General features: G+C 50.7%; 1 protein-coding gene across 2 annotated transcripts in view; it reads right to left on the minus strand.

Moving 5' to 3' along the window:
- Positions 1-4,616: 4,616 nt before the first annotated feature.
- NRP2 (neuropilin 2) overlaps positions 4,617-25,091 on the minus strand; it is an 86,795-nt gene continuing 66,320 nt past the window's right edge. The window contains exons 15-17 of one of the 2 annotated variants that reach the window (XM_035566064.2): positions 23,774-23,794; positions 8,750-8,818; positions 4,617-8,134 (exon numbers count right to left, since the gene is read on the minus strand). In XM_035566064.2, coding sequence (XP_035421957.1) covers positions 7,830-8,134; positions 8,750-8,818; positions 23,774-23,794 — 395 coding nt within the window. In that variant the 3' untranslated portion in view covers positions 4,617-7,829. The remainder of the gene's footprint in view (positions 8,135-8,749; positions 8,819-23,773; positions 23,795-25,091) is intronic. The other variant, XM_035566071.2, reaches the window with a different exon arrangement.

The following is a 25,091-nucleotide window of genomic DNA, read 5'->3' on the forward strand; positions in this document are numbered from 1 at the left end:
TTTTTAGCTACTTCTGCAGTAAATCGCTGCCAGTGTGTCAGAAAGGGATGCAACAAACCCCTTTGTGCCACAAACCCACAGGGAAGCATCCTCTGCTCGCCCCAAAAGAGCTGCCCTGCCAGCGGGCAGCCAGGTGGGCGTGGGACAGGGAGAGGGCAGGCGGCCCTTGGAAGCACCAGGCCTGGCTTCCTCCATGTTTGCAGGATGCCTCCTCGTCCAAGGAAATAAATAACTTGATAAATAAAAATCGCTGGGTGAGACGTCGCGGCAGGGTGCCAGGCCCAGCCCAGCCAATTCATTTGCAGCTCTTGTTAATTGGGGCTGACCTTTGCTCACATTTCTACCATGAGCACGTCCAAAACAAGGCAGACATTTAACTTTGTTTTGTGCGACGTTACTCTAATGTGGCTTTTTCTGCATAGCTCTCTCTTTTATGGTAATCAAATGTACTGCCAACTTTTCTCTCGCTATGTACACCAGCGAAGGGAACCAGATGCTTCTTGTTTTCCTCCGAAATGTAGATGAAGGTTGGTTTTTGTTCAGCCTTTGGAGGTCTGGCTCGCGGGCGGTGTTCCCTAGCGCCGGCACTCCTCACACCCTTTCCCGGCTCCCAGCTGCGGGCTCTGCTCGGTGCAGCCCTAGTCCCGCCCGGCCGTGCCAGCTTGGGGCCACGGGGAGCCAGAGATGGGCTGGCACCCGCCCCAACATCTGTCTGTCTGTCTGTCCGTCTGTCCCCTCGCTCAGGCATGCTCTGCACTAAGACACATACTGCACTCTCCTGGGGGAGATCATCAAAAATACCCCTGCGACCTGCGCGCTTTTGGCAATTTTTAATCATTTCCCTCCTCTACCTCCAGCCCTACTGCTGCTGCTATTTTTGTAATGGCTTCTCTGCTTTCAAGTCCTTATCTTCTTTAGCTTTCCCTCTGGTTCTCACTCTTTATGCCCTAAAATCTTTTCATCACCTTTTTTTTTTTTTTTTTTTTTCTCTCTTTGAGTCTGATTGGGCTTTATTTCTTTTCCTCTGCCAGATTTATGTGAGTTGTCAAGTCCCGCAGCCGTTTGTCTCTGCCTGATGACAGACTTGCCTTTCCCCCCCAAATCAGATTCATGGCTGTTCCTAAGGTCCTTTAATATTTTAATGCTCGGACCATAAATTTCATTTTCTTTAAGCCTCAGTCCTTCCAGAGGACTTGCAGAGGCTGGATCGGCGGCTGCGCCCCCCTGCCCCCCGCACGGTTTGCAGCTTTGCCACATGCCCGGCTGTGCTGTGGATTTGCTCAGTGCAAAGTGTGAGGGAAACGTAGCGTGAATTCACTTTTCTACAAGCTCAGACAATTCTTCAAAACTTGACAGGAATTGATGCTTTTTTTCTTCAAAGCTGTGATTTGTTGTGGACTTGTTGTGCTTTTTATTAAAATGCTATCGCAGAGTGCTTAAAGAGGCTGGCTGTGCAGATCCCAACTTCCTTCTGTAATAAACACAGCCATGGCTTACAGCTTTTCCCTCTGATGTGTCAGCTGGGGACTCACTCTCCACCACAGACACAAGCAGACTACTTAAATCATCCTTATTTCTCTCTGAGGTAGAGAAGCTTTGGCTCTCAGAAACTTTTCTCACCCCAAGTCAGCAAAGCCCCTCAGCCAGCAGGGAAGGCCGTGAGGCTGTGGCAGAGCTGGACTACCACTGCTGCAGTGTCCTGGGCACCCTGGCACCTTCACCACATTTCAAGTCGCCTTGAAAATGTGAGGGTGCAGTGACCACCCGGGGGGCTGTGGCAGGCAGGCCGCCTCTGGATCGCTGTGCCCAGGGGTCCTGCTCTGCCCAGGAACGTGCCACCAGGGCTGCCAAGAGAGCTGGCCTGGAAGCCAGGGCAGGGCTGCTCTCTGGATAAGCCCCAGGGAGCAGGAGGGCAGAAACAGCACTGAAAGTCTTGACAGCCTCTGTACAGGAGTCAGTCAGCGCCGTCATTAAGCACAAGGCGAGCAGCTCGTCTGCGGGGGTGACAAAGCAGCCCCGCGCCACCAGCCAGGAGGGAGCCGATAGGAAATTACCAGCAGCATCTGGGAGAACCATTTCCTCTGGTTTTGTGAACCAAGGAAATGTGCGCAAAGCCTTTTGCAGCAAACAGGCCCAAGCTTGGAGCTGGCGTGTTGTGCTGTCCTCCACCCACTGCAGCAGTGCAAGGCAGCGGGGCAATATTTCTTCCCTTGGTTTTTGGCACCCAGGCCAAGTGTTTAATTCGGCTCTTTCCATCTCGGATATGAGTGGTGCAGCCGAGTTATGATACGGGAGCCTCGAGAGGAGTCATTCCCTCTCAACACATTAAGGATTAGTTATTTCCCTATTAAGCTGCTTTAGTCATGGCGAGCTTGCTGCCTCGAACGTGTTGCTGTGTGGCGGGCGCTGGCAGCGGACCTCGCGTGGTGGCTGCCAGGGAGCAGTGCTGGCCCTTCGCCGCCGCCCCGGCTGCATTCACGTGTGAGGTGGCCGCTTGTGCAACACAGGCACACGTCGTGGTGCAATGAGCCCTGCCCAGGGAGCTGTCTGGTGCCGTTTTGGAAGCCTGGCAGGAACGGGGGACAGAGGCCAGAAGCCGCAGCGAGGAGGGAGGGGAGCTCCAGCCTTGGTCCTGTGTACCTGGGGGGTCAGTGCCCAGCCAGCCTCTGGTACTGCTCAGTGCCTTTGGACAGCCAGCAGCAGATTTGGAGAGGCAGAGGAGCTCTTCAGAGTGACAGAGCAGAGCGAGGCAACAGGAGGCTCTGTTTGCACCTGCCTGCAATTAATTAATTAAGAATCTACTCATTAGTGCAGCCCCATGGCTCCCCCTCACTGCCAAGCCCCCAGCTGTCCAGACAGCAAGCCATTATTTGAAAAGACTTTCTGCTAAAACGGAGAGCAAAGGCACAGCTAAAAGAAGGGGGAGAGCAGGGGTGAGGGTGTGCACAAGGCTGCAATCAGTGCTGGAGGATGCGTGGCAGCGGCTGGACCCCTCTTGGAGCAGGCCGAGAACGGTGAAACGGGAGCCTGTTCCAGTGCTCGCCACCCTCTGGGTGCAGAACCTTTTCCTAACATCCAACCTGAACCTTCCCTGTCATAACTTCATGCCATTCCTTCAGGTCCTATTGCTGGTCACTAGAGAGAAGAGATCAGTGCTTTCCCCTCCGCTCCCCTCGTGAGGGAGCTGCAGGCCACCATGAGGCCTCCCCTGAGTTTCCTCATCTCTGGGCTGATCACACCAAAGGACCTCAGCTGCTCCTCATACGTCTTTCCCTCTGGAACTATCACCATCTTCTTTCACCCTTGGACACTCCTTTTTATACTATGTCCTTTTATACTTAATGTCCTTTTTATACTGTGGTGCCCAAAACTGCACATAGTACTCAAGGTGAGGCTGCATCACCAGAGCCTGTAGTGGGACAGTCCTCGGCCTGCTGTGCCGCTGATCGCTCTCGTGCCACGAGAAGTGCCCCGGCCTCCTGCCACCCCCACCTGTGCTGGAAGCATGGTGGGTGGAAAACGCACCCCTGGCCCCTCCTCACCCTGCCAGCCGGGGCCCCACGCGGGATCCCAGCTCCTGCTGAACCCCCTGGAGATGTCATCGGTGCGGAGTGGCTCCATGCCTGCCCCTGGTGCTGGGCAGCAGCTGCGGCCCCGCTCTCCTGCTTCAGCTCCAGCCCCGCGCCACCCAGCTCCCCGCTGCCTGCTCTCCCGCTCCTCGCGTTGGCGGAGGCATGTCTCCTGCCGGGGAGATTTACAGGCAGCGTTAGGGCAGGACAGGTCTGACACTGATTGAGTCACTTATCTGCCGCTGCATCCCACTGACATCCCTGACAGCCGCTCCCCCAGTTACCGATCCGCACACCGGCACTTTATTCCGGGCAAGGAAGAGCTGTCAGGGCTGCAGCTACACCGCCACCTCCATCGAAGCTGCCAGCTGCCCTTTGTCGCTTAAGGAGCCTCTTTAGCATGCACTTTAGTGTGGGAGCCACCGCTTTGAAATAAGGGTGATGGCAGCAAGATTTCACTTGCTCTGGAGGTGCTGGGGCTCAACAGACCGCCTTCTGTCTGCCAGGGCACCCGTAAGCAAACACAAAAAGCCTTTCTGAGATGTGTTTGGCCCCACCACGCCTCCAGCCCAGGCCCCGCAGCCCTGCGCCCACCGGTGCCGGGGTCCCAGCTGCAGGAGGCCCCTCCTGACGCCCCGCGATGGGCTCGGGGCTTGCAGGCTCCAGTGCCAGCCCCCCCAGGTGCCCAAGCTGGGAGGCCCCAGCCTCCTGGGTGCCCCGAGGCTGGCAGGAAGGAGACAGGGACAGAGCAGGCGCCTCACACATGCTGCCGTGCTTTGAGCCTCCCCAGCCCCACGTGCCGCCCACACCACATCCAGTGTGGTGTTTCCTACAGAAACAACAGCCTCTGTGCCCTCCCTGGCTCTGGGGAGGAGAGGCCATGTCATGGGGAGGATGTGTGTGGCCGTGGGGCGACAGGCAGCCCAGGGCCATGCACCTCCAGCTGTGCTGCGGTTTCCCAGGGGTTTTGGGCTGCCCAAAGCTCTTGGTTTCATTTTCTTGTTGTTCTTCTTCCATAAACAAAAAAAAAGCCACTGAGACATAATCTCTACCATAATGTTTATTAAATAGTAATTTTAAAAGGTTTTTATACAAATCATATAAACACAGTTTGATTTTTTCTTTTTTTTTCTTTCTTTTTTTTTTTTTTACACCGAAGAATCACAGTAAAAGCTCTTTAAGTCCATAAGTCCTGGCTCAGCCAGTGAATGGTCAAACACCTTGAACTGCAAACCTTGGAGAAGTTCCATTTCTGCATATAATTTCTTAATGGTTTAATTCCCATGCTCAGCCCCAGCACCTTCCCACAAAATGAAATCACTCTGCGTTGCAGCCCGCCTGCTGGCCACACGTCCTCACCATTAGAAGGGTGTGGAGGCAATGGCCCATTTCAGCAAAGGCATTAACACTGATTTTTTTTTTCTTCTGAATTTCACAAAGGGAATTGAGATCAGCAAACCTAATATATTTGCAGAGGAGGATGCAATGAGTTGAATGCACTGATGACCTTTTTTTTTTTCCCTGTTGAAGTTACAATCAAACACAGTTTTCTGTAGTAGAACAGTAAAGCACCCAGCAGAGGTAAGTGAGGTATCGGCTTTGCAGCATTATCGGCCTGCTCCTGCCCAGCAAGTGCACGCGTGGTCCCTGCACCACCTGCCAGGGGCCAGCGGGACCTGCGGGGCGGCCGCTTCCAGCCCCGTGCGCAGCTTCCCCAGGCCCATGCCAAGGTAGCGCCAGGACCAGCCGTGCTCTCCTGCCCCGGATCAAGAGATACAGCAACACGAGTCAGTCCCACGGAATAAGTCACGTACACAATACATACAGAGAATCCACGTGCGTGTGCAAACACACTATTTCTGAATATATGTATATACGAACTCTTCTCTCTGTATGCCTACTAGACACCATAACGTTACCTTTTTAATTATATATTTTCACCTATTGTTTGCCTAAGTTGACTTTTCTACTGTATGGTCCTTTTCCATTCATCCTTCCCCTTTCCTGTGATTTGAAGGGGATAAAACCATCGAGCAGCGGTAATCCAGCTTTGAAATGGTCTGGTACATTTCCTCTTACTGCCCACTTTCCTTCCGTATAGGAAAACACCCATGTGGAATTTGTACATGAAGAATGCCAGAAGAAATAAGGTGACTCAAGAGGAGAATCTGAGATAGGCTTACTGCCATTCCTGTCGGGCACACAGTGTGAATTAAAAAAATAAAGGACTGTGTGTGTGTCTGAGTCTGTGTGTGTGTGTATGAAATGTGGATGTCTGGCTGACACAGCTGCTAGCATCTGCTTCACCAGTAAAACATGCGTACTTCTTAGAGTGGGTAAGTCTTTTTTTCCGCCTAAAAACTTACTGTCTGATGGAGCTTTTCATGAAACACTAGACAAATGTTTCTATTCCCACAGCAGCACAGAACATCTGTGGCACTGTCCGTGTTCATCTCCTCTCCAGATGTTACTCGTCTCCCCGAACACCTGGCCTGCTGCAGGATGTGTTTGCAGGGACTGTGTAAACCAAGCTTTGCAGCACATCACACCTACAGTGCTCTGCAGTCAGTAAGGAGAAAAAAAATCCATCCCCAACCCATAATATTATGCTAGGCAAAATGTAAAACCAGGACGTTACAGGTATTTTTGAAGAGCTCCTGAAAAAACAAATCCAGCGTGCTGGAAAAGTTTCTTCCTTATGTATGTGCAAGCTGATACGGGCAATCCATCTGTACTAACCTGGAAATGAAGGCATTGGTTTGGGGCCCAGCATTTGAACTCTTTTTCTCCATTAGCTTGTTTTCCAAGCACTCCTCTACACAGCACAGCTGGGTGGGGAGGTGTCAGCTGTGGACGATGTAGCCAGACCACTTGAAAGTAGAAGGACCAGGCTCCTCGGCCGGGCTGCGCCCAGCATCGAGCCATGAAGAACAGCGTCTTGCCGGGGAAGGATGAAGACCTCACTTGTTGTTCGATACAGCACTGGTCATCAGATGGAGGAAAAATACTTCTTCTAAGGCACTTGTTTAAACTAAGACAAAACACAGCTCAGAAATAAAACTTCACGTTTTTGCTACTGACCAGGAGCGGTGCCGGTCTACTCTGAAGGGGATGAGAAGATGGCAGCAATTTGGTCCATAGGTGCTGGCGGTGCCAGCTTGTGCCCTGCAGCCCCTGGGAGCAGGGGGCACATGGTGGGGCTCCCTGGGGCGGCAGGCATGGCTCCAGCCTCTGTTACCCTTCGTCTTCCCTCCCTGGCACCTGTGGGAGGCCTTGGCACCGTGCCTTGAGTCCAAGCCCCAGCGAAGCTCCCTTCTGAACGCCTGAGCGCAGGGAACCTGGCAGACTCTGTCTTTTGTTTGCTGCAATTTTCTCATTATAACAAAAATTAAAAAATAAAAAAATAAAAGAAAAAAAAAAAGGAAAAGAAAAAAGGAAAGGAAAAAGGGCAGGATCAAGAAGGGTGGGAGATTCAAAGAAAGGCCTTCCTCATGAAGGCCTCGGCTGTTTCAATCCAAGATTTGGATTTAATAAATGGCTCTTATTCACAAATCACTTTAAGGCTCTTCAGCTTCTCTCAAAGAGGTGCTTCTACACATAGGGTTCCTTTCTATTTTATTCCTTAATGACTTAGAAAGCGCTGTTGTTACCATTGACACCAAACCCATCATCCTATCTCTCCCCCCTGCCAGGAGAAGGAAAGCGAAAGGTAACAACAGGCTTTTACATGCAGGACTGGAAACTGCAGCTTCCTGGGTTTTGTATGAAGTGCACAAATCCTACGGCCAAACCAGTATCCGGACAGGGTCTAAAATGGACAGGGTCTCTGTGTGCGCGTGTGTGTGTCATTTCTAAAGACAGGGCGGCTGAAGAAAGCCCTCAGCCTTCTCAGCAACTCATCAGAGAAAGGAAGTGGAAAATAACGATCGACAACTAGTTTCTCACATCCGAAAGGTAAACCAGCCTCCCTCACCACGTCTCAGCCACTCACATCAGCAGAAAATGAAGATGAACCAACAAACAAGGGTCTTGGTGCCCCCTCGCCCGGCACAGTCCGGTTCGCTGGGACACCCGCTCGGTCCTGGTGGAGCGCGACCCGCTGACGGGACCTGGCGGTGGGAGCAGTGCTTCCCCTTGCACCTCCCACGCCACTTGTTTCCCATTATGGCATTCAGTTCCCATAGAAAACAGCAAAAAAAGTAACCCCCTGCCAGCCCACCTCACCAGGCGCAATGCCAAGGGTGATCCCCAGGGCACCTGTCAGGCCTCCGAGCAGCACTTCTGGTGGTTCATCTTGACCTTGTGCTTGATGCCATCGTACAGCTCAAAGTTGTAGTTCTCCAGCGTGGTGGAGCTCCGCGAGGACAGCCCTGCATACGAGCACGTGCAGTAGAGCAGCAGACCAGCACAGATGGCCCCAAGGAGGACGCCGAGGGAGCTCATCGCTATGATGGTCACCAGGATCGGATCCAGGGTGTAGAGCCAGCTTTTTTCTTTCTCCAGCTTCGGGGTTCCTGGAGAGTTAGTAGAGAACAGTGTGTCGTTCCTATCCGATCCAAAGTAATCTGCAGTGGAATGGGCACTTATTATCCAGGGATCAATTTTTTCACCTTGAAGCATTTCTCACTTGGAGCTGTGAAGGCCTCACAAGATCTTATGCTCCCCCACGGCTATATCTTGGCAGGGCTCTCTAACCCAGGTCCAGAATTACTATGAAGCAACTAAATGCCAAGAAAGTTAAGCTCCCTAATTCCATTTTACACCTCAGGCTATGTTAATGGCATGCTACCATTTTACACCCACTGAAACTCTGGCCCCTCAAGTGACAATGGGTTCAAAACTATGGCAACAACCTGTCACAGATCCCAGACTTAATTTTCTCCATTTACAAGTCAAAATGCCACACAAGCAGCAATTAATGCTTGAAAGATCAGTTCCACTTGTCCTAACACAAATACAATATATTGACTTTGCAAGGTTGCTTGCTGTTGAAAAAGGAAAACAAGAAAAGAAAACTAATGTCTTTGTCCAGACACTAAGCCACCGCTTCAGTGCATGTTCTCAAGCACGGTCTAGCTCCTAAACCTCATTAATGCTGACGTTTGTGAGTAACTGTAGCATCTAATACTGAAACACAAGTTCCCCCAGATAAATAGCCCACGTGGCTTTTCAGTACCAACCGGTATCATCGTTGTCTTCAAAGCCTTGCTCAGGGATCGGAAAGTCATCCTCCATTCTTGGGAAGTTCACTAGAACAACAAAATGGGAAGCAATGTTTGTTTAAAGAGGCCTTTTGGGGGCATTATCGCCACAGGTCATTGGACTATGAGGCTGGCCAGAAGAAAACAATAGTTAAACTACTGCAAGGCTCTTCCTCACAGAAGGAGGGAGAGCTCTTCCTTTTCCTCCGTTGGCCAAAGTCAATGAGTATGTTTGTGCACTCAAGAGAATAGGACCTTCCTGCTACATCACATTTCACAACTGCCAAATGACCAGCTTTTAAGATGAAAAAAAAAAGAGAATGAAGTAAAAGAAACCAGATAACCTGAATAGCACTAAAATATTGTCATTGGTGCCTACATAATGGCTATAATTCACTATTAACATGCTCAAGGGTATTATCCTTATAACTTTGAATAGGATCTTAGTGCCTATCATTACTTGCCACTAATGCTAGATCCATTTAGCACTCTCTACTTTTCATCTTTCTCCATACATCTTACTGGACACAGAGCTCCAATGACCCAGTTTCTCTTTGGGTTTCAGATAAATTCATAATAATTTGAGGAAGCCATGTATCATCATTACATGTTTTAATGCAAAAGCTGGTTGAAATGGGGAGAGTGGCAAATGGGTATCCACATCTAGGCATTTATGTTAACATCTCTCTGATCAAATTCCTTTTAGTGATGACATTTCTTTTTATTGTTCAGCACAGATCAAGCACTAGTAACCAAATGCACATGCTGTAATCTGAGAAAAAGCTATTTTTTTGTGTAGTCTTCCTAGCATTATCTCTATGTATAGCAACCACATTTCTTTTCAGTTTTCTAAAAGAAAATGCCCTTTCATTTCGATCTGCTTAGATTTTTCAAAGCCGACTGTAACTCAGGGTCCTCAGCTGAGAAGGCACCTTCAACAGATCAGGAATGCAGAAAATCAGAGACTGCTAGAAAGCAGTAGAAGTCACATCCTTGAAATAGTTGTGGTTGAAAACCAAGGCTATTTTGTGTCTTGTACAGAAACAGCAAGAAGAGTTTTATGAGATTACTTAAAAACAACTAAACCCAAAGAACATAACTTGTTCCTAAAAAGCCATATGTGAATAAATTATTTGAAACCATATAAAAGAATACTTGCATGTATTTGCACAAAGCTTTAGGGCTGGGAAAGGCCTCCTGAATCATCAAATGCATTTTTTTTTTTTTGCTGTCATGGACAATGGTATGGACCAATCCCTATCAGCGACATTTTGAGGTTTGCTCTGAGAGCAGGGCAGCTCTGCTGAGTGCCACGCTGCCCAAATGCCACCTTACTCTCTGGAACCCTGGTGGCCACCCCACCTCTGATTCAGCGTGGCAGCATCTCATGCTGGAGGGGAAAAACATGCATTGCATTCACTGAACCACCTAGTATTTCACCCATCCCTGACCAGCTCCCTACCCAGGAAGTCTAAAGCTGCAAGTCTAAAGCTTAGCTTATATTGGTACTGTCCTGGAAGCTGTGGCAAGCAGCAGCAACCCAGAGCATGTCAGCCTTGGTTCACTGGGGACTCCCCACCAGAGACTGACAGCAATAATCCCCTGCACTGGTAGCTTCCCAAATACCCATTCTTGCAGAAGTGTCCTTTGCCCTCCTCACTCAAAGGATTAAGGGATTTCTTTGAATTTTCAAGTGAACCTGGCAACATGAACAGACAAAACACAGCACCTGCCCCTCCTGATGTTGAGCTTTGCATCTGGTGAGTCAGGGAATTAAGCGACTACGCTGCGGGTAGTTTGTTGAAGAAACATAGGTGCACAACAAGCCCTCACTTTAGCAGCCATTTCACGTGATTTCTCAACACTTCCAGAACTGACAGGCCCAGATGGCAACATCTTAGGGCTGGGAGAACTGCCTGAGGGCCTCTTGCAAACATTTAGAGCCGAACATGTGGAAAATAACTTGCAAAGCAGTTCACACACAAAGCTGTCTGCCTCGCTGGTCCTCAGCCGGAGGACAAGCTGTGACATTTTGCCATCCCACTGCATCACCCGCACGGCCCTGTCAACATCAGCAGAGGCAGAAATTGGACCGCTGTCTGCCAGGGGAGCCCACATACAGGGGAGCAGCAGTGGGAAGTGTTTTGCCTTTCCATATTCTAGCTCCTCTAAATTTTGTCTGAGAACACTCTAGCAATTTGGTGCTTTTTATTTCCCAGGGTAGTGTTGAGGGAAAGGCCAGAAAAAACAAAGTATCAGTTAATCAAGGAAAGAACACCAATTCTTCAAGCCTGAAAGAAAGGAGCACTGGGAAAACTTGAAAAAAGAGAACGCTTATACAAAAAACCCAACCCCAAATCTATTTGCTCTCCTAGCAATTTTCTCAATTCCCTATGCTAATATGACTCCAATTTCTGCTTAAAAGATATCTTCCCCCTCGCCGTTTCTCCTTTCTCCTCAGGCTGTTGGTAGACCCTTATTCTTCCATTTGCTGCATGCCACGTTATTGCTATTGGGTTGTGTGTTGTGTCACGCAGGGCTCTGCACTGCCCTTGGAAAAAAAATAACTCGGCTGGTCTTTTTCCATCCTGGGGTTTCTTGAGTCATTAACAAAATCAGATCTGGCTGCGTGGCTGTCTGTGGGAATTGAAGCTGGTGGTCACAGCGCAGTTCCTAGTGGAGATGATATCCTGTCACAGCAAATAGCTTGGTATTTGTCATTAATTGGGCTCCTTTGTGACAAATCTCAGCAATATTGTCACAAGCAGCAGGCCATGAAAACTGCCTCCCCCGAAAGCAGTCCCTAGAAAAGCCCTGCAAACTGCTGGGCTGAATGGGAAATGTATTTCCCTGGGCTGTGGAGAGCGTCCTTCTTATAGGGCAACTTTCTGGCATAATTCACCTTGCATTTTAAATGTAGAGGAATAAATAAAATGAAAATAAAAAATACACCGGAGAAAGGAAGGCAAGAAAGTTAAGGGGATCCGTATTTAAACTTGAGGAGAGCTTTCTCCTGAGCAAAAGGCATGTGCTGAAGGATGGCTGGGCACCTAGCCCTTCATGCCGAAAAGATGATGTTAGCAATGTTGATGGCAACAGCCGGATGCTGAGAAAAGGCCGTTATATATTGGATCTGAGAGCACTGCCAGCTAACAGGCTAATTTATGGGACCTGAAAAAAGAAAGATGAGATTCTAATCAAAGACAAGGAGCGTCCTAAGTACCACAGTGCTATAAGCTCACGTGGGGAGAGAGGAGAGAATTAGTATTTGCAGAGATTAGGGAGCTTTAATGTACAGCTCTTTGAAAACAGCAGCAGTGGCAGGGGGGATGGGGCAAGGTGGGCTAGTGGCCTGGCTTGTGTGCTCTGCACGACGCCAGGGCAGGCCGCAGGCACACCAGCGGAGGAGGGCTGTGGCCTCCCACCACCACACACACATGTCTCTGGCATGCTCTCCAAACCCGCCCGTGCCAGCTTACCTCTACGAAGCCGAGGTGGGTGCATCACACAGCCTGGCACGTCCCTACTGATGCCAGCACCAGTGGTGCCCACAGCCTCAGACAGAAACCCTTGCCTCAAGCCAGGAACTATTTGGGTTGGTGCTTTGGCAAGGACACCCAAGTCCCAATTTAAAGAGCTTAGATGCATTCCTCCAAGGCAAATGACCACCATTGAGAAAAAAAATTTCTGTTTCTTTCTCAACCAATTTTGCCTGGGTTAACCCCAGGCACCAAGTGCTGCCTCCTGCCGGCCCCTGCATCCTAGGGCAGGGCCCTGTCCACCACCACACAGCCAGAAGCTACTGCTACCAGTCCAGGTGGAGAGAGCCTAAGCTTCACCCTTGCTCTTCTCCCTCTGCTCACTTCCAGCCCGTCTCTCCCCACAGCAGCAGTGTGATTCCAACACACATCACTTTGTTTTGACACAGCAGGGCAGCCACCAGGGCCTTGCCGTGACACGGCTCCTCTCAGCACGGCGCTGGGAGGGCAGCAGCGTGCTTCTCACAGCAGCACCGGCACTCGGGCAGGAACTGCTCTTCAGATCCATCCGCTCCATCTCCAGCTGAAAATCTGCCTCACTTCTCTCTTCCCCACCCCTCCAGAAACAGAGAATGTTTTTTGGTTTGCAAAACTCCCTGCCAAATTTCAAATTAAAAGCATACTTTGGCTAGAGCTCAGCATACAAGAAAGCAAACAAGAACCCTCTCCTCCTCAATCCATGGCCCTCTGCAGCGCAGCGCAATAAAAATGCTGGTCCCTATCCTCAGATTTCATTGTGGGGGCACCAAGATGCCCCTCACTGCCCTCAGGCTTTCCATGCCCAGAGAAGGTGGGGAAGCACGGCTGGGCAGATGAAGACCCCACTGAAAGCACTTTGGTGACGTGAAGCCAGGCTGGGTGCTTGCCATGGTGGCCAACACCAGCAGGATGCTATTTCCAGCCCCAGCGCTGTCCTTCGAAGCATGGCACCCTGCCCTCGATGAGCGTGAAGACAGGTGTCCTGGTGCAGCCTAACCTGGCCCCGGCACCTCTCTGACGCTCACTGCAGCCACTGCCTCCCCCAGGGGCCGGCGGCTGGGCAAAAGCCAGATGCCCCCCTGTGTCCTGACACTGTTGTCACCCTCCCCGTTGTTCTTGTTTGTGTGTCAGGCAGCGCTGGCCAACACCGCCCCTCAGGCTGGCGGTCAGGCCTGCATTGCTGCCATGGGCCGCCGGAGCTGCTGATGGAAGCGCCATGGCCCAGCGCCCAGCGCCTGTCCAGCCTCAGACAACACAGGCTGAGCCAGGACTGGGCTCGACAGGCAGTGGGTTAATACAGGGTTCCTAGAGGGGAGAAAATCCCAGTGCAGCCCACACAGCCTGGTTGCGACCTCCTTCCCCTGCCTTCACCAGCATAGGGATTTCAACCCGCCCCCTGCCCAACAAAAAGCAAACCGTGCCCTTGCAGACCGGGGAAGCAGCCCTGCGCTACGTGTCACCCTGCCAACGCCTGCCCAGACCCCCTGCATGCCCAAAGCTGCCTGCAGAGGAGCTTGCATCCCAGCCACATGAAGTTGCATTTAATTTTTCTGAACAAAACATGCTAATTTTAGCTGCTTTTCTTTCCGTGATGTACTGCAGTCTGAGCAGCACCCAGCTCCCCGGTCAATCTGGCTGTGGTGCACAGAAGGAATAATTAAACCCTGAATGATTCCTCCCTTTTCGTCTGTTTACTTAACAAATTTTTTTTCCTCCTTGTTGGGAAGCCATCAGCCACTCTCTCCCTCCCTGTTTTTCGCATGTGCATATTTGTTTTGAATTTTGCTTGGACAGTCACTGAAGTGTACGAAATGCAAATTACAAGTGCACAGGCTTTGCTGTACAATTAGAGCAAAAAAAAACTTCCAAACCTAGTCCCTCTACACCCCCCCACCCCAATGGCATGGGTCCTCAGCTTTGCTTTGTGTTTGAACAGCCAAAGCGAGGGATCACAGCTGAATTTTTTTTTGCTGATGGCCCGAATTCCAAGTAAAGCCACAAAGTTTCACTGCACAGCTATGCTCAGTGCCAGGGTAAAGAGTAGGAGAGAAGGAAAATAAATGTAGGAGGGAAAGAATAACCTCTCAAACTGGCAGCAAAATAGATTTCACATGAAACATGATGCTGCTGCCTCCTCTGAAGGGGCAGAAGGTGCTCCTCAAGATGGGAAGGAGAAATGCTGCAGCAGAGGTTTCTGTAACGGGCCGTGGATGGGGGTGGAGGGCAGGCAGGGGATGAGGCACTCTTCCTTCCAAACCTTGGCACCGTGACACTGCCAACCAAACACGTGGAGGCCCAGAAAGGGTTTTACAGAAGAGGAACGCATTGCAATCACCACCATTAGTTTTGGTGACGGCTAACCCATCATTTGTGGTGCTCGGGGGCTGAGCGCAGGGCTCAACTGAGCCGGCAGCGCAGCCACCCCAGGATGTCCTGTCCCCAGGAGCCCCGGCCGGGAGAAGCTGCACAGTCACATCAAGCTATTTAGCACTTAGGCAACGCTAGCGAAATCCCCAGATGATCCTAAGTGTCAGGCCAGCCGCCCAAAACTCCCACCAAGGACTGTTACAAATGTAATGGATCTAAAAGCCACTGTTAATGGCCCGATCCTGAGTGCAGCGAGCTGGCAGGCAGGCAGCAGCTGCGCTGCCAGGAGCCACGGGCCTGTGCCCTGCAGCAACAGGGGCGTCACTCGGCAAAAGGAAGCAGCCCCCGATGCTCTGACAGAAAATGTCAACTTCTGCAGCACCGTTTTGTTTCGACCAACAGCATTCTCATTAGCAAAGAAAGAAGAAGGAAGAAAAACCCCAGATATTTGTATAAAAATATCATCATTTTATTACATTCCACACAATACATCTTCAAAGAGTTTCAAATTTCCACAAGATATTTTTCACACACAGGCAACTGGGCAACGCTGGGGATGTCACGGCTCTAGGAGAGGGGGAAAACTGGGAGTAAAAACCTTGAAGTGACCTGTTTTGTCTTTGGTGATTTCAGTTTTAGAGACAGAGTGCCACACTCTCCTCTGACACACCGAGGCACACTTGCTAAAGTCCACGGGGTGACCTGCTCTGAGCGAGGGACGGTCTGGCCGAGGGAGATGGGACTCACGGGGAAGGGCCCGGCCCGGGGAACCCCGTCGTGGGGAGCTGCGCGGCAGTGCTCCCCGGGGCCCTCCCGGCTCCGTGGGGACAGGCATGGTGACCCTGCCGCCCGGCAGGGCTCCTGCGCACTTTGGGGAGCACCCACTGGCCCAAGTGGCCCTGGGCTGCTCTGTGTTAGAGGCAGCTGAGGGGGGTCCTGCTGAAACCCGCCTGGTAAGCAGCACGAGGGACTCACGCAGGCTGCGTGGGGTGAGAGGGGAGTGTGACACCCCCTTCGGCAGAGGTTCCCTGGGGACAGGGCTCCGCCACAAGAGGGCCGATGCCACAGACACGCAGCACTGTTTGCGTCTCCACATCTTCCCCAGACCAACAGGAAGCTCAAGACGGCAGGGACAGTAAGGGAGCTGTGTGCCGGGATTCGCTTTATGCAATAATCAGGGCAGGGGAGGTGTGGGGAGTGCTGGCAAGTTTAGGAGGGGGAGGAAACGTGATCGCTCACCACAAAGGAACACCAACAAGAGGGAGAACCTCGCTCACTGGAGGTACATTTTTTTGCCTGCAAACGGATTAGTTAACGATTTGAACCACTTTTGCATGTCATCGTTCAGTAATTTACATAAGGCATTTCCATGACAGTTCACTGGGCCATTCAACAGTCGGGGCACACTGAGGCAGCGGCAATGGCCGGCCCCCCCCTGTGCGCCTGCTAGGCTTTGCTTGCTAGGTGTTACCGACGCTTTAAGAAGCAGAACATTAGCAAATGCAAAACTAATTGACATTCTAGAAAGTCAACTGGCAGCTTTTATGATTCAGCAGCTATGAATTGGGCAGAGGAAAAAAACAAAGCCAAAACCCAGAAAGGCGAATTATACTTGTCCCTTCAACGATTCTAGCAGAAAGACAAGGAGGAGCCCTCTCCCCCTTCCCCGTGTAAAAGCAAAACCATCAGCACCCAGAGCGAGGATACTTACAAAATAAATAAGCCTCCAACTCTCAATAAACTACAGTATTTAGCATCCACCTTAGACCTGCTGAAGTCTATGTGTTACCCTAAGGCTGGCTTTAACAGATACAAACTAAACATTCAATATGAGCTTCTCTGATATAAGGCAACTTTAAATAGATTCACTTGTGGGTGGGGGAAGAGGAGGGTCATCCCCCGCTTCCCAACAATGGCTGTGTTATCACATTGGCTGCAGAAAGAATAAGATGGAGAGATCTTACTGTTCGGACGTCTATGAACCTCTCTGGATTCTTCTAGCCATCTGAGGTGGACATTCCTACTGTCCAGCCTGGCCTTCTCTTCTTATTTTGCACCCGAGACATTAACGCTATCAAACAAGAAACCCAGCCAAAGCTACATAAGGCAACAAAAAAGCATTGCTCTCTTCCCCAAGTAAACAAATCAGGGTTTTAACCATAAATGTGTCCCAGTCCTTCCAAGGGGAGGTGGGAAGGGGGGGATATAAAATAAAAGAAAATTAAAAAAAAAAAAAAAAAAGCATTCCCTGTGCAAGTAGAAGCAATAACAAGCAAATTAAAAAGGGGCTGTTTCTAAATATACATTCAGTCAGTCAGGCAGACACATGCACTCCCATGCACACTTACACACACTCAGACTGAGCACACGCGCGCACGAGCCGCACACACACTTCCAGGCTCGCCATCAAGTCTCCTTGCAGGTTGCCTACTGGGAGGAGGAAAAAAACAAACCAAACAAGCCTACCAACAAAAAAATACTCCCCAAACAAACAAAACAAAACAAAAAACTCCACCCGACACCCCAACAGTCCTCGAAAAGGAATCGAAAGGGAGCGTTCACTTCTGAAGTGAAGGGGCGGTGTGTCTCTTCTGGCGATCCAAGATGCAGCATTAGTTTAAAGTTTGTAAAAGATTCGGGGGGGGCTGGGGAACGGAGAAGGGACAGAGATGTCTAAGAGTTCACACATATGCTAGGTAAGGAAAAAAGTGCAAAACTGAGGCAATGTATTTGAAGTCTTAGTTTCTGTCTGTCTGTCTGTTTTGTGTTTTGTTTGCGCTCTCGTTCCTGTTCGGCTCTCAGCAGCGTGAGCTGGGGTCTTGCTCTAGTTTTATGGTTAGGGTGGGCTCCACGGCCACGGGGGCCCCGTTGGCATAGTGGGAGGTTTTGTAGGTGATGGAGTGATCGCTCTTCTTGGCCGCATAGCGGAAACCGGTGGTAGTGGAGCACAAGGGCCAGTGCGACGGAGACCAGCACCACAACAGCACCTCCGGCGGCAATAACGTAATACCAGTAGGCTGGGATGGGCTGCACTGACACCGTGTCCACTGTGGGCTCGGTCCCTGGCAGGAGGGTTGCCCCTGGGGAGGAGACACAGAACAGGGTTGCTAGGTGGGAGGCATGCAGACGCACAAACAGAAACACACATGCTTGCAAGAGTACAGCGCCGAGCAACACCAGGTCCCGGGGCCACCTCCGGGTACGGGGCGTGCTCCAGCAGGGCGTGCAGCCTGGTGTTTGCCGAGCCGCGTGTCAAAGCGCCTTTTTCTTCCCTTTTAATTAATCAGCCTGCCTGGCTCACAATGCAAATTCCATATGCACGCTATTATTACTGTTATTTCTGGCATCAACAAATGTTTTTTTCCCTCTTTTTTTTAGCCTTCTCCAGATCAGCCGCCTGGTTTTGTCTCCGCATGTCAGATGTTGTCAAGCAGTGACAAAACTCATCACGTTTCTAATTGGAGGAAGAGCGTAATCTCAGATGGCCAAGGAAGTTACTGCAGGAGACTGGGAAAGAAATTACAGGGAGAAACATTTGTTATTCTTATGGCAAAGACAGGGAGGAAGATCTCTTTCTGAACGTGCTCGGCACACAGACCTGCTCTCACTTCTCACTAGGTGCCCCATTCACAGACTCACATTTAATTACTATTTTTTAAAGCACGGAAGAATGGGTACGATGATGCACGATGATGCATGCTGACTTCCTGCAACGGCGTGGGCTGCGACATTCCACATGAGAAGCTCACGCTCTTGGCAGCTCAAGCAAGCCAGGACCCCGAATTCACGCAGGCAAACACAACCCACCCGGCCAGGGCTGGGAAAGCAGCGGCCTCCGGGGCGCAGGGGGACGCAGCGCCCAGGCTCAGCCCAGGCAGGGTGAGCCCGTCCTGCACCCACAGCGTGCTGGGAGGCCGGGGCACGCCGCTGCTGCTGCCCGGGTCATGCCGGGACAGGCCAGCAGCGCACATCTGGTGCTCAAACGTGTGGAGCCTCGCTGCCAGCCCGCAGCCGCACGCACGTCCCGGGCAGGCGCGGGGAGGGGAGCACTGGTGTTTGTGCTCACGCCCACGACTGGAGAATGGCCGGGCGCTAATCCTCCTGCACGCATGCCTCAGACCTCCCCAGCTGTAAGGACCTTGGGAGAGGTGCACCTCTGCACCGCGTTTATTTACCGCTGCTTCATGGGGGATGGAGTCCCTGGGGAAGTTTTCCGAGGGGCTCGGGCTTGCTCTGCCACAGGGCACAGGCTTCCTCAACAGGCTCAGAAGATGCCAAAGGGAAAGAACAAAACAGTGCAGGATGGACCCGGCTTGGAAAGCAGCAAGGGCATCTGACCGCCCCCCCTGCACTGCCCTGCCAGCACAGCCACTGGCTGCACTGTCGGGATGATGATGGCTTTTCTGCTGTTGCTAGCTGATGAGATCAGGCAAAATAATGCTCCCTCGGCTAGTCAAAAGGCTTTCCTCCACTCCCCATCTCCCCAAAACCTGGGCACAGGGAGTGAAAATGAGAACGAAAACTGCACCCAGATGCGTAGCTAAAACACCAATAAAAAACCCCCAATAAACAAAACCACCAAAGAAAACCCCTAACTAAAACAAAGAAAAACCACATGGACAAGACAAATCCTGCTTTTACAAAGCAGGAGGCTGGGAACCACCCACATATTTGTCATTGCAGGCAAGAAATTTGGATGTCTCATGAGAAGCCTGCGCCGCCCTCACCCCATCTCACCCCAGCCGCCCCTGTCCCTCCTGTGGTGGGGGCCACGCTGTGCCGGCGCTGGGCTGATGGATGGAGGCAGCAGCCCCCTACCTCCTCCTGTCCCTCTGCCTGCTGCCCCGGCACAGGGGCACAAAGGCATCATGTCCCCACAGCCCCTCAACACCCTGCCACATCCTTGCCCGACTGCATGGGGGGCTGTGTGGGACGCCCCCGACAGGGCCGGGACGAGTGTGTGGGACAGCCCAAGTTTCACTGCCAACCCACCACTGTGTCCTGCTGCAGATGCAGCCCCAGCGGGTCGGTGCACGTCTCACCACCATCCCTGCTGGCTCAGCGACACCTTGCCGGAGCCTGACAGTGCCGGGGCGGGGGGAACACCGTGGGCTCACTCTCGGAGCAGGGGCCGCTTGTGTTTACACTTGGTGACAGCCTGCGCTTACATAGCACCTTCCTGCAGTGAGAGATCTGCAGACCATGACCTCTCGCAGGGCTGGTACACACCGGGTGGGAGTACGAGGGGAGACATGCCGTGGTACGCAGCCTGTGCCCCCGACCCTTCCCTGCACATCCCTGACTGGTGTGAGGCAGTGCGGTGCACCCAGTTGATCCTACTTGTGGGAAGGATCCTCTGGGGGCTCTGGAGGCTTCCACCAGCCCAGGACGACCTTTGGTCCCCTCTGACCCACTCCTGATGTCCCGGTGCTGCAGCTGGAAGCAAGCCCGAGGGGTGGTGCAGTCACCGGGGCAGCTGGACCTGGCCTCAGCCCCCGCTTCCGCACCTCGCAGCCCTGCTGGGGAGATAGCAGCGTCTGGAGAGTTCATTTAGCAACTGCACTCATTAAGGAATCACACTCGCTTGTCTCCAGCTCTTAACAAAGCCAATTCCCAACATTAACGATTGTTCTTCTTTACACTGTCAGCCACTAAATATAGCTGCCAGTCCACTCAGCACAGAGCTGATGTTATCTGCTCTGTTTTTACTGGCTCTGCTGCTCGCTGGAAGTTTTCTTTTATATCTGTGGAAAAGTTCTCTGCTCAGGGAGATGGAAAAAAAAATCCATCTTCATAACTTAATAATTCTTCCACTCCCCTTTGCCTTCTACCACACACACACTTGCCCTTCCTCATCCACTCGCTGGAGCTCTCATCTTAACAAAGCAATGCCTCTCTCTGTTCCTGTCCACTTCGTGGGTGCTCTGATTAAGGCATGACTTGTGACACGGGTCAGGGGAAACCCAGCTGAATTCCTGCAGTCTGGAGGGTTTTACATGGGTGTGCTCTTGTGCTCACACCTCCAGCCTGGCCAGAGCCACCCCTCCTCTTCCCGGCACGGAGGACTACGGGTGGTGATTTCAGAGATGTGCAACAGATGTGAAAACCCAAAACAAGAAGGAGCAAAATTCACCCTGAGAAACAAGGGGAAAATCCTCTCCAGAGAGCCTCCTACAGCAGCCTGCCCTGCTCTGCCACTGCCGTGTCACAGCTCGTGTTCCTCTCCAAAATCACTGACATAAACCACTGCAGACATGCAACACAGCTGGAATTTGTATAGACGGCACAGATGAAAGCAAGTGTTAAACTCATCTAATGCAAGTGCCACAGAACGGGTGTTGGCCCCAACACCTTAATTGCTACCTGCCATTTCTCCAGGGAGATATCCCTGCCTTGACTCCGGGACACCCTGTGTGGGAGAATCACCAGTCCCAGAGGTGCGTTCTCCCCACGGTTTGTCTCCACACTTCCTGGAAGATGTCTCTCATTTTTAGCCTGCTATTTATCTAACTCCTTGCTGCCAGCCACTTGTTATGCCTTTTCTTTCAGGGTGAGATGCATCACCTCTCAAATGGAGTGCAGTTTAAGCACACTTGACTGGTCTTCTAAGATCCCGACCCACTAGCTGGAAGGTATTCCTCCCACACAATTCTCTTATTATTTGCTTTGTGATCCTGGAGCCTGCAAGGTGCGCGTTTTCAGCTTTTCTCCTGAGCCATGAGAGCAAGGATTTGTTATTTTTAATGGCATCTGACTTTTTCAGCTCAACATGTAATTGTAGGAGTGGGGGCTACAGAACATCTCAATACTTCCTTTGCAGGCTTTCCTCTTAAGCTCCTTTTTTCCTACACCCAGGGATTTCTTCCCCTCCATCTGTTGGGCATCTGTCTTCACCTCACTCATATCTATCATGCTTTCCCCAATCTTTATCTTTCATACTTCATCCTTTCCCTCTGCATTTTTCTTTTTCCCTGGCCATTCCATCCGTCTGTCCCATCTGCTCCTGCCATGTCAGCAGGACTCTGGGGCAGACTCCACATCAGCACACAGGAGGAGGTTCAAACTGAAGATGATGCACGTTACAAGCCCCAAAAGATGAGGATGCTGTCTGCAAAACAGGTCCCAGACCAGGCCCAGGAGAACATGGAGAGGTGGTTTGAGTGTGGAATGGTTGTGAGGCTTTGGCTTCTAGCTGAGAACATTGCAGCAGCTTTTCAGTAACACCACAAGCCTGAGCAGCAGGATAAATAAGCAGTCTACCAAAGAGCAAGCCCAAATTCCTAGTTATTACGAGTGTAACACACAGAGTAAAAGGACTGTGGTGTTTTTACCCTGCCGGGCAGCTGAACTCCACCGCAACCACGCTCTCACTCCCCCTCCTCCTCAGAAGAAGGGGAGAAGAAAGTATGCTGAAAGGAAAAAAAGGCTCACGGGTTGAGGTAAGGATAATTTAATTAAAGAGAAAAGGAAGAGGGAAAAAAACAAGCAAAGGCCATGCGGAAGCACAGAGAGAGAAAAAAAGAAATTCTCTACTTCCCATCAACGAGAGATGTTCAGCCACGTCCTGGGAAGCAGGACCTGAATACACAGAGTGGTTGTTTGGGAGGACAGACGTTTTCATAATGAGAGTCCCCCCCCCTCTCTTTCCCCTTCCCCACCTTTTATTGCTGGGTGTGACACCACACGGTACAGAATATCCCTTTGGTTGCTTTAGGTCAGCTGCCCCAGTGCGGTTCCCTCCCCAGCTCTTGCCCACCCCCAGCCTGCTGGCTTTGGGGTTTTGGAGGGGGTCTTGGTGCTGTGCCAGCACTGCTCAGCAATAGACACAACACTGGTGTGATACCAGGGCTGTTCTAGCTGTGAGTGCAGAGCACAGCACTCTGTGGGCTGCTGCAGGGAAAGTGAACTCCATCCCAGGCAGGCCCAGCACAGCCCCGTGTGTGTGCCCCCGCTGGCAGTGCCCCGCCACCTGCCCCACGGGGCCCAGGGGAGGGAGCTGCTCCCTTGCCATCGGTCTCGGTGCCTACTTTCCTGCTACTGCCACAGCTCCCAGCGCACACACCTGCCCGACACAGCCTTCCCCCATACAGAAATGCAGGTGCTTGTAGGGCAGAGCCCAGACGTATTGAGCAGACCATCGGTAGAGCAGGGGACAGAACGAATAAGGACACCATGACCAACCGAAAGCAAAGGGCACACTGACCAAACTGGCAAAGCAACTTTCAGAGTTAAGGGGAGCCCCAAGGTTGCTCTTCATCACAGCCCATCCCCAGATCCATTTGTGAAGGGGCAGGAAGGAAAACAAAATCCAGAAGCCAAAACAGGGAAAAAAACCCAAAGAGACTAAACTGAAAGAGACTAAACTGATCTTTCCCTCAAAGTAGACAGCTTTTCCCACCCCAGAGCAAGACAAACAGCTTCCCCACTGCTCAAATAGTGAAGCGTTTTTTTCTGAATTACCCACCTTTTATCTTACTCTGTAGGCTGGATCAGAGAAATGCCAGTTTCTATCCTTCAGGCTAGAATTAAGCTATTAAATGCACCATTTCACCTTGTTTTCCTTTTATTGACTGTCACCTTCAGAGCTCCTCACAGCAATTTGCTCTCCCACTTCCACCTCCCAACTCCTTTCCCCTTCCAAGGAGACCATCCTTCACCAGCAGCTCAAACATCACTACTGCCAGAGCATCCAGGAACTAGAGAACAGCCTTCCTCCACACATGTGTAAGTCATTGCCACCTCATTTCACTTTCAGTTGGCTACTATTTTTGTTTAACTAAGTTGGTAACTTTCCTTTACTCCTCTGCCTTCACATTTTAGACTTTGCTGCTCTTCAGGAGGCCAGGTACCCCTGATGGCAGGTTTCCTGACGTTGCTCAGCCCCAGGACAGTGGGACTTGACTGTTTGCCTGCTCCCTGTCACCCAGCAAGAGCCAGAGGGTGCCACCCCCTGCTGTAGCACCAGAAGGGGTTTAGCACACACTTGCCATTTCACTGCTTAGAACATTTGCTTATTGTACAAGCAAGCACTTAACTTTCCTTTGATTTAAAAGCCCATGCCAGCAGAATGAAACCAGAAAGAGAAGTGCAATTTTACCTGGAAAGTAGAAGTTCTCACCTGGGAAAGCTGTGATGGGTTCTGCAGAGGAAAACAAAAATTTAGAATTAGAGAGGGGGATATTACAGACAAGGCCACAGTTCACATCTCCACTGATTTGCAGCATCCAAAAAGAGCAGGTGTGTGGTTGTGCCCCACAGACTTGGGAGCAGTGTGGGGTGTTAGCCAACCCCACCACAACGGGGAGAAACCCTGTCCTGGTCAAGAACTGACTGGATGCAGAAAGCTTCGACTTGGACACAGACTTCAGACAATAAAGTGTGTTAAGCTGAGGGTTGTTTGGATTCAGCTGGTTCGCCTGAGTCATCTGAAGACAATCTGGCCCAATGATGAAACTCTGAATCCCCCTAAAATTTCCAAGAACAGTTTGGTTTCTGTCTCGACTCTGGCATCATTATTCACATGGGAACCGTGTCATTTCTGAGTACCTATGCCATGTTCCTCTCCATCTCACAGTACCAATAAACAAAGGAAGTGATTTCTTCTTTTTCCAAGATACTTTGAACAAGTAATCTATTACAAATTACTGGATCTGAAAAGCAATAATCAGTGCTTATTACTGATTACTTTCTCGCAGAAGTAATAGACCTCTGATTATTTTTAGATTACTTCTGCATTATGCCTGTGAGTCACATAAGCAGACTCTGGCTCTGCTGAGTGCTATGAAATCATCGCTCAAGTTCAGAATGAGAAGGACACTTTTGTCAAAGGAAAAAATTATTGTGACTTATTAAAGTTCTTTCACGCTAAAAAGGAATCAGATTACTTCCCAGGGTTACATCTGAAAAACAGTAGCCTGTGCTAGAGTCAGTTATTCTCATGACTGTGACAGAGAGAACAGCAACGTATCTCTGCTGCTTCATTATTATTTTGGTGATGTCGGAAATGACCCATGATTTATGTTAAAGTTTGCTGTGGAAGCTCTTTGTTAGAAATGATCTGAAACAAATTATCCTTATTGGTTTTAAGATTCCCGTTTAACTTCCTAGAATGGGAGAAATAATTTAATGTAGCAGTTTGGTGTTATTTTTAGGACAGGGAATGCTTGAAACTTTATAATTTATTAATGCATTTGTTTTGAAATATTAAGCTTTACGTTCATGAGGCCTGAGATACAATAACACTGGAGCTAGGTGAATTGCTGCACTCAAAAGAAGCTAGACAGGAAATGCTCTTTGTGTTAATCATCAGTCTTGCTTCTCTTTAATGCCATAGAAGGCAAGGGATTAAAACACTGCTGTCAAGCCTTAATACAGGGAATTTGACATATGGAGCATTAGCTCCTTTGGCAGATAGGAGACCAGCAGAGTTCAAAGCA

This window comes from Cygnus atratus, chromosome 6 (assembly GCF_013377495.2).
Source record: "Cygnus atratus isolate AKBS03 ecotype Queensland, Australia chromosome 6, CAtr_DNAZoo_HiC_assembly, whole genome shotgun sequence".
In the NCBI taxonomy this organism is placed as follows: Eukaryota; Metazoa; Chordata; class Aves; order Anseriformes; family Anatidae; genus Cygnus; species Cygnus atratus.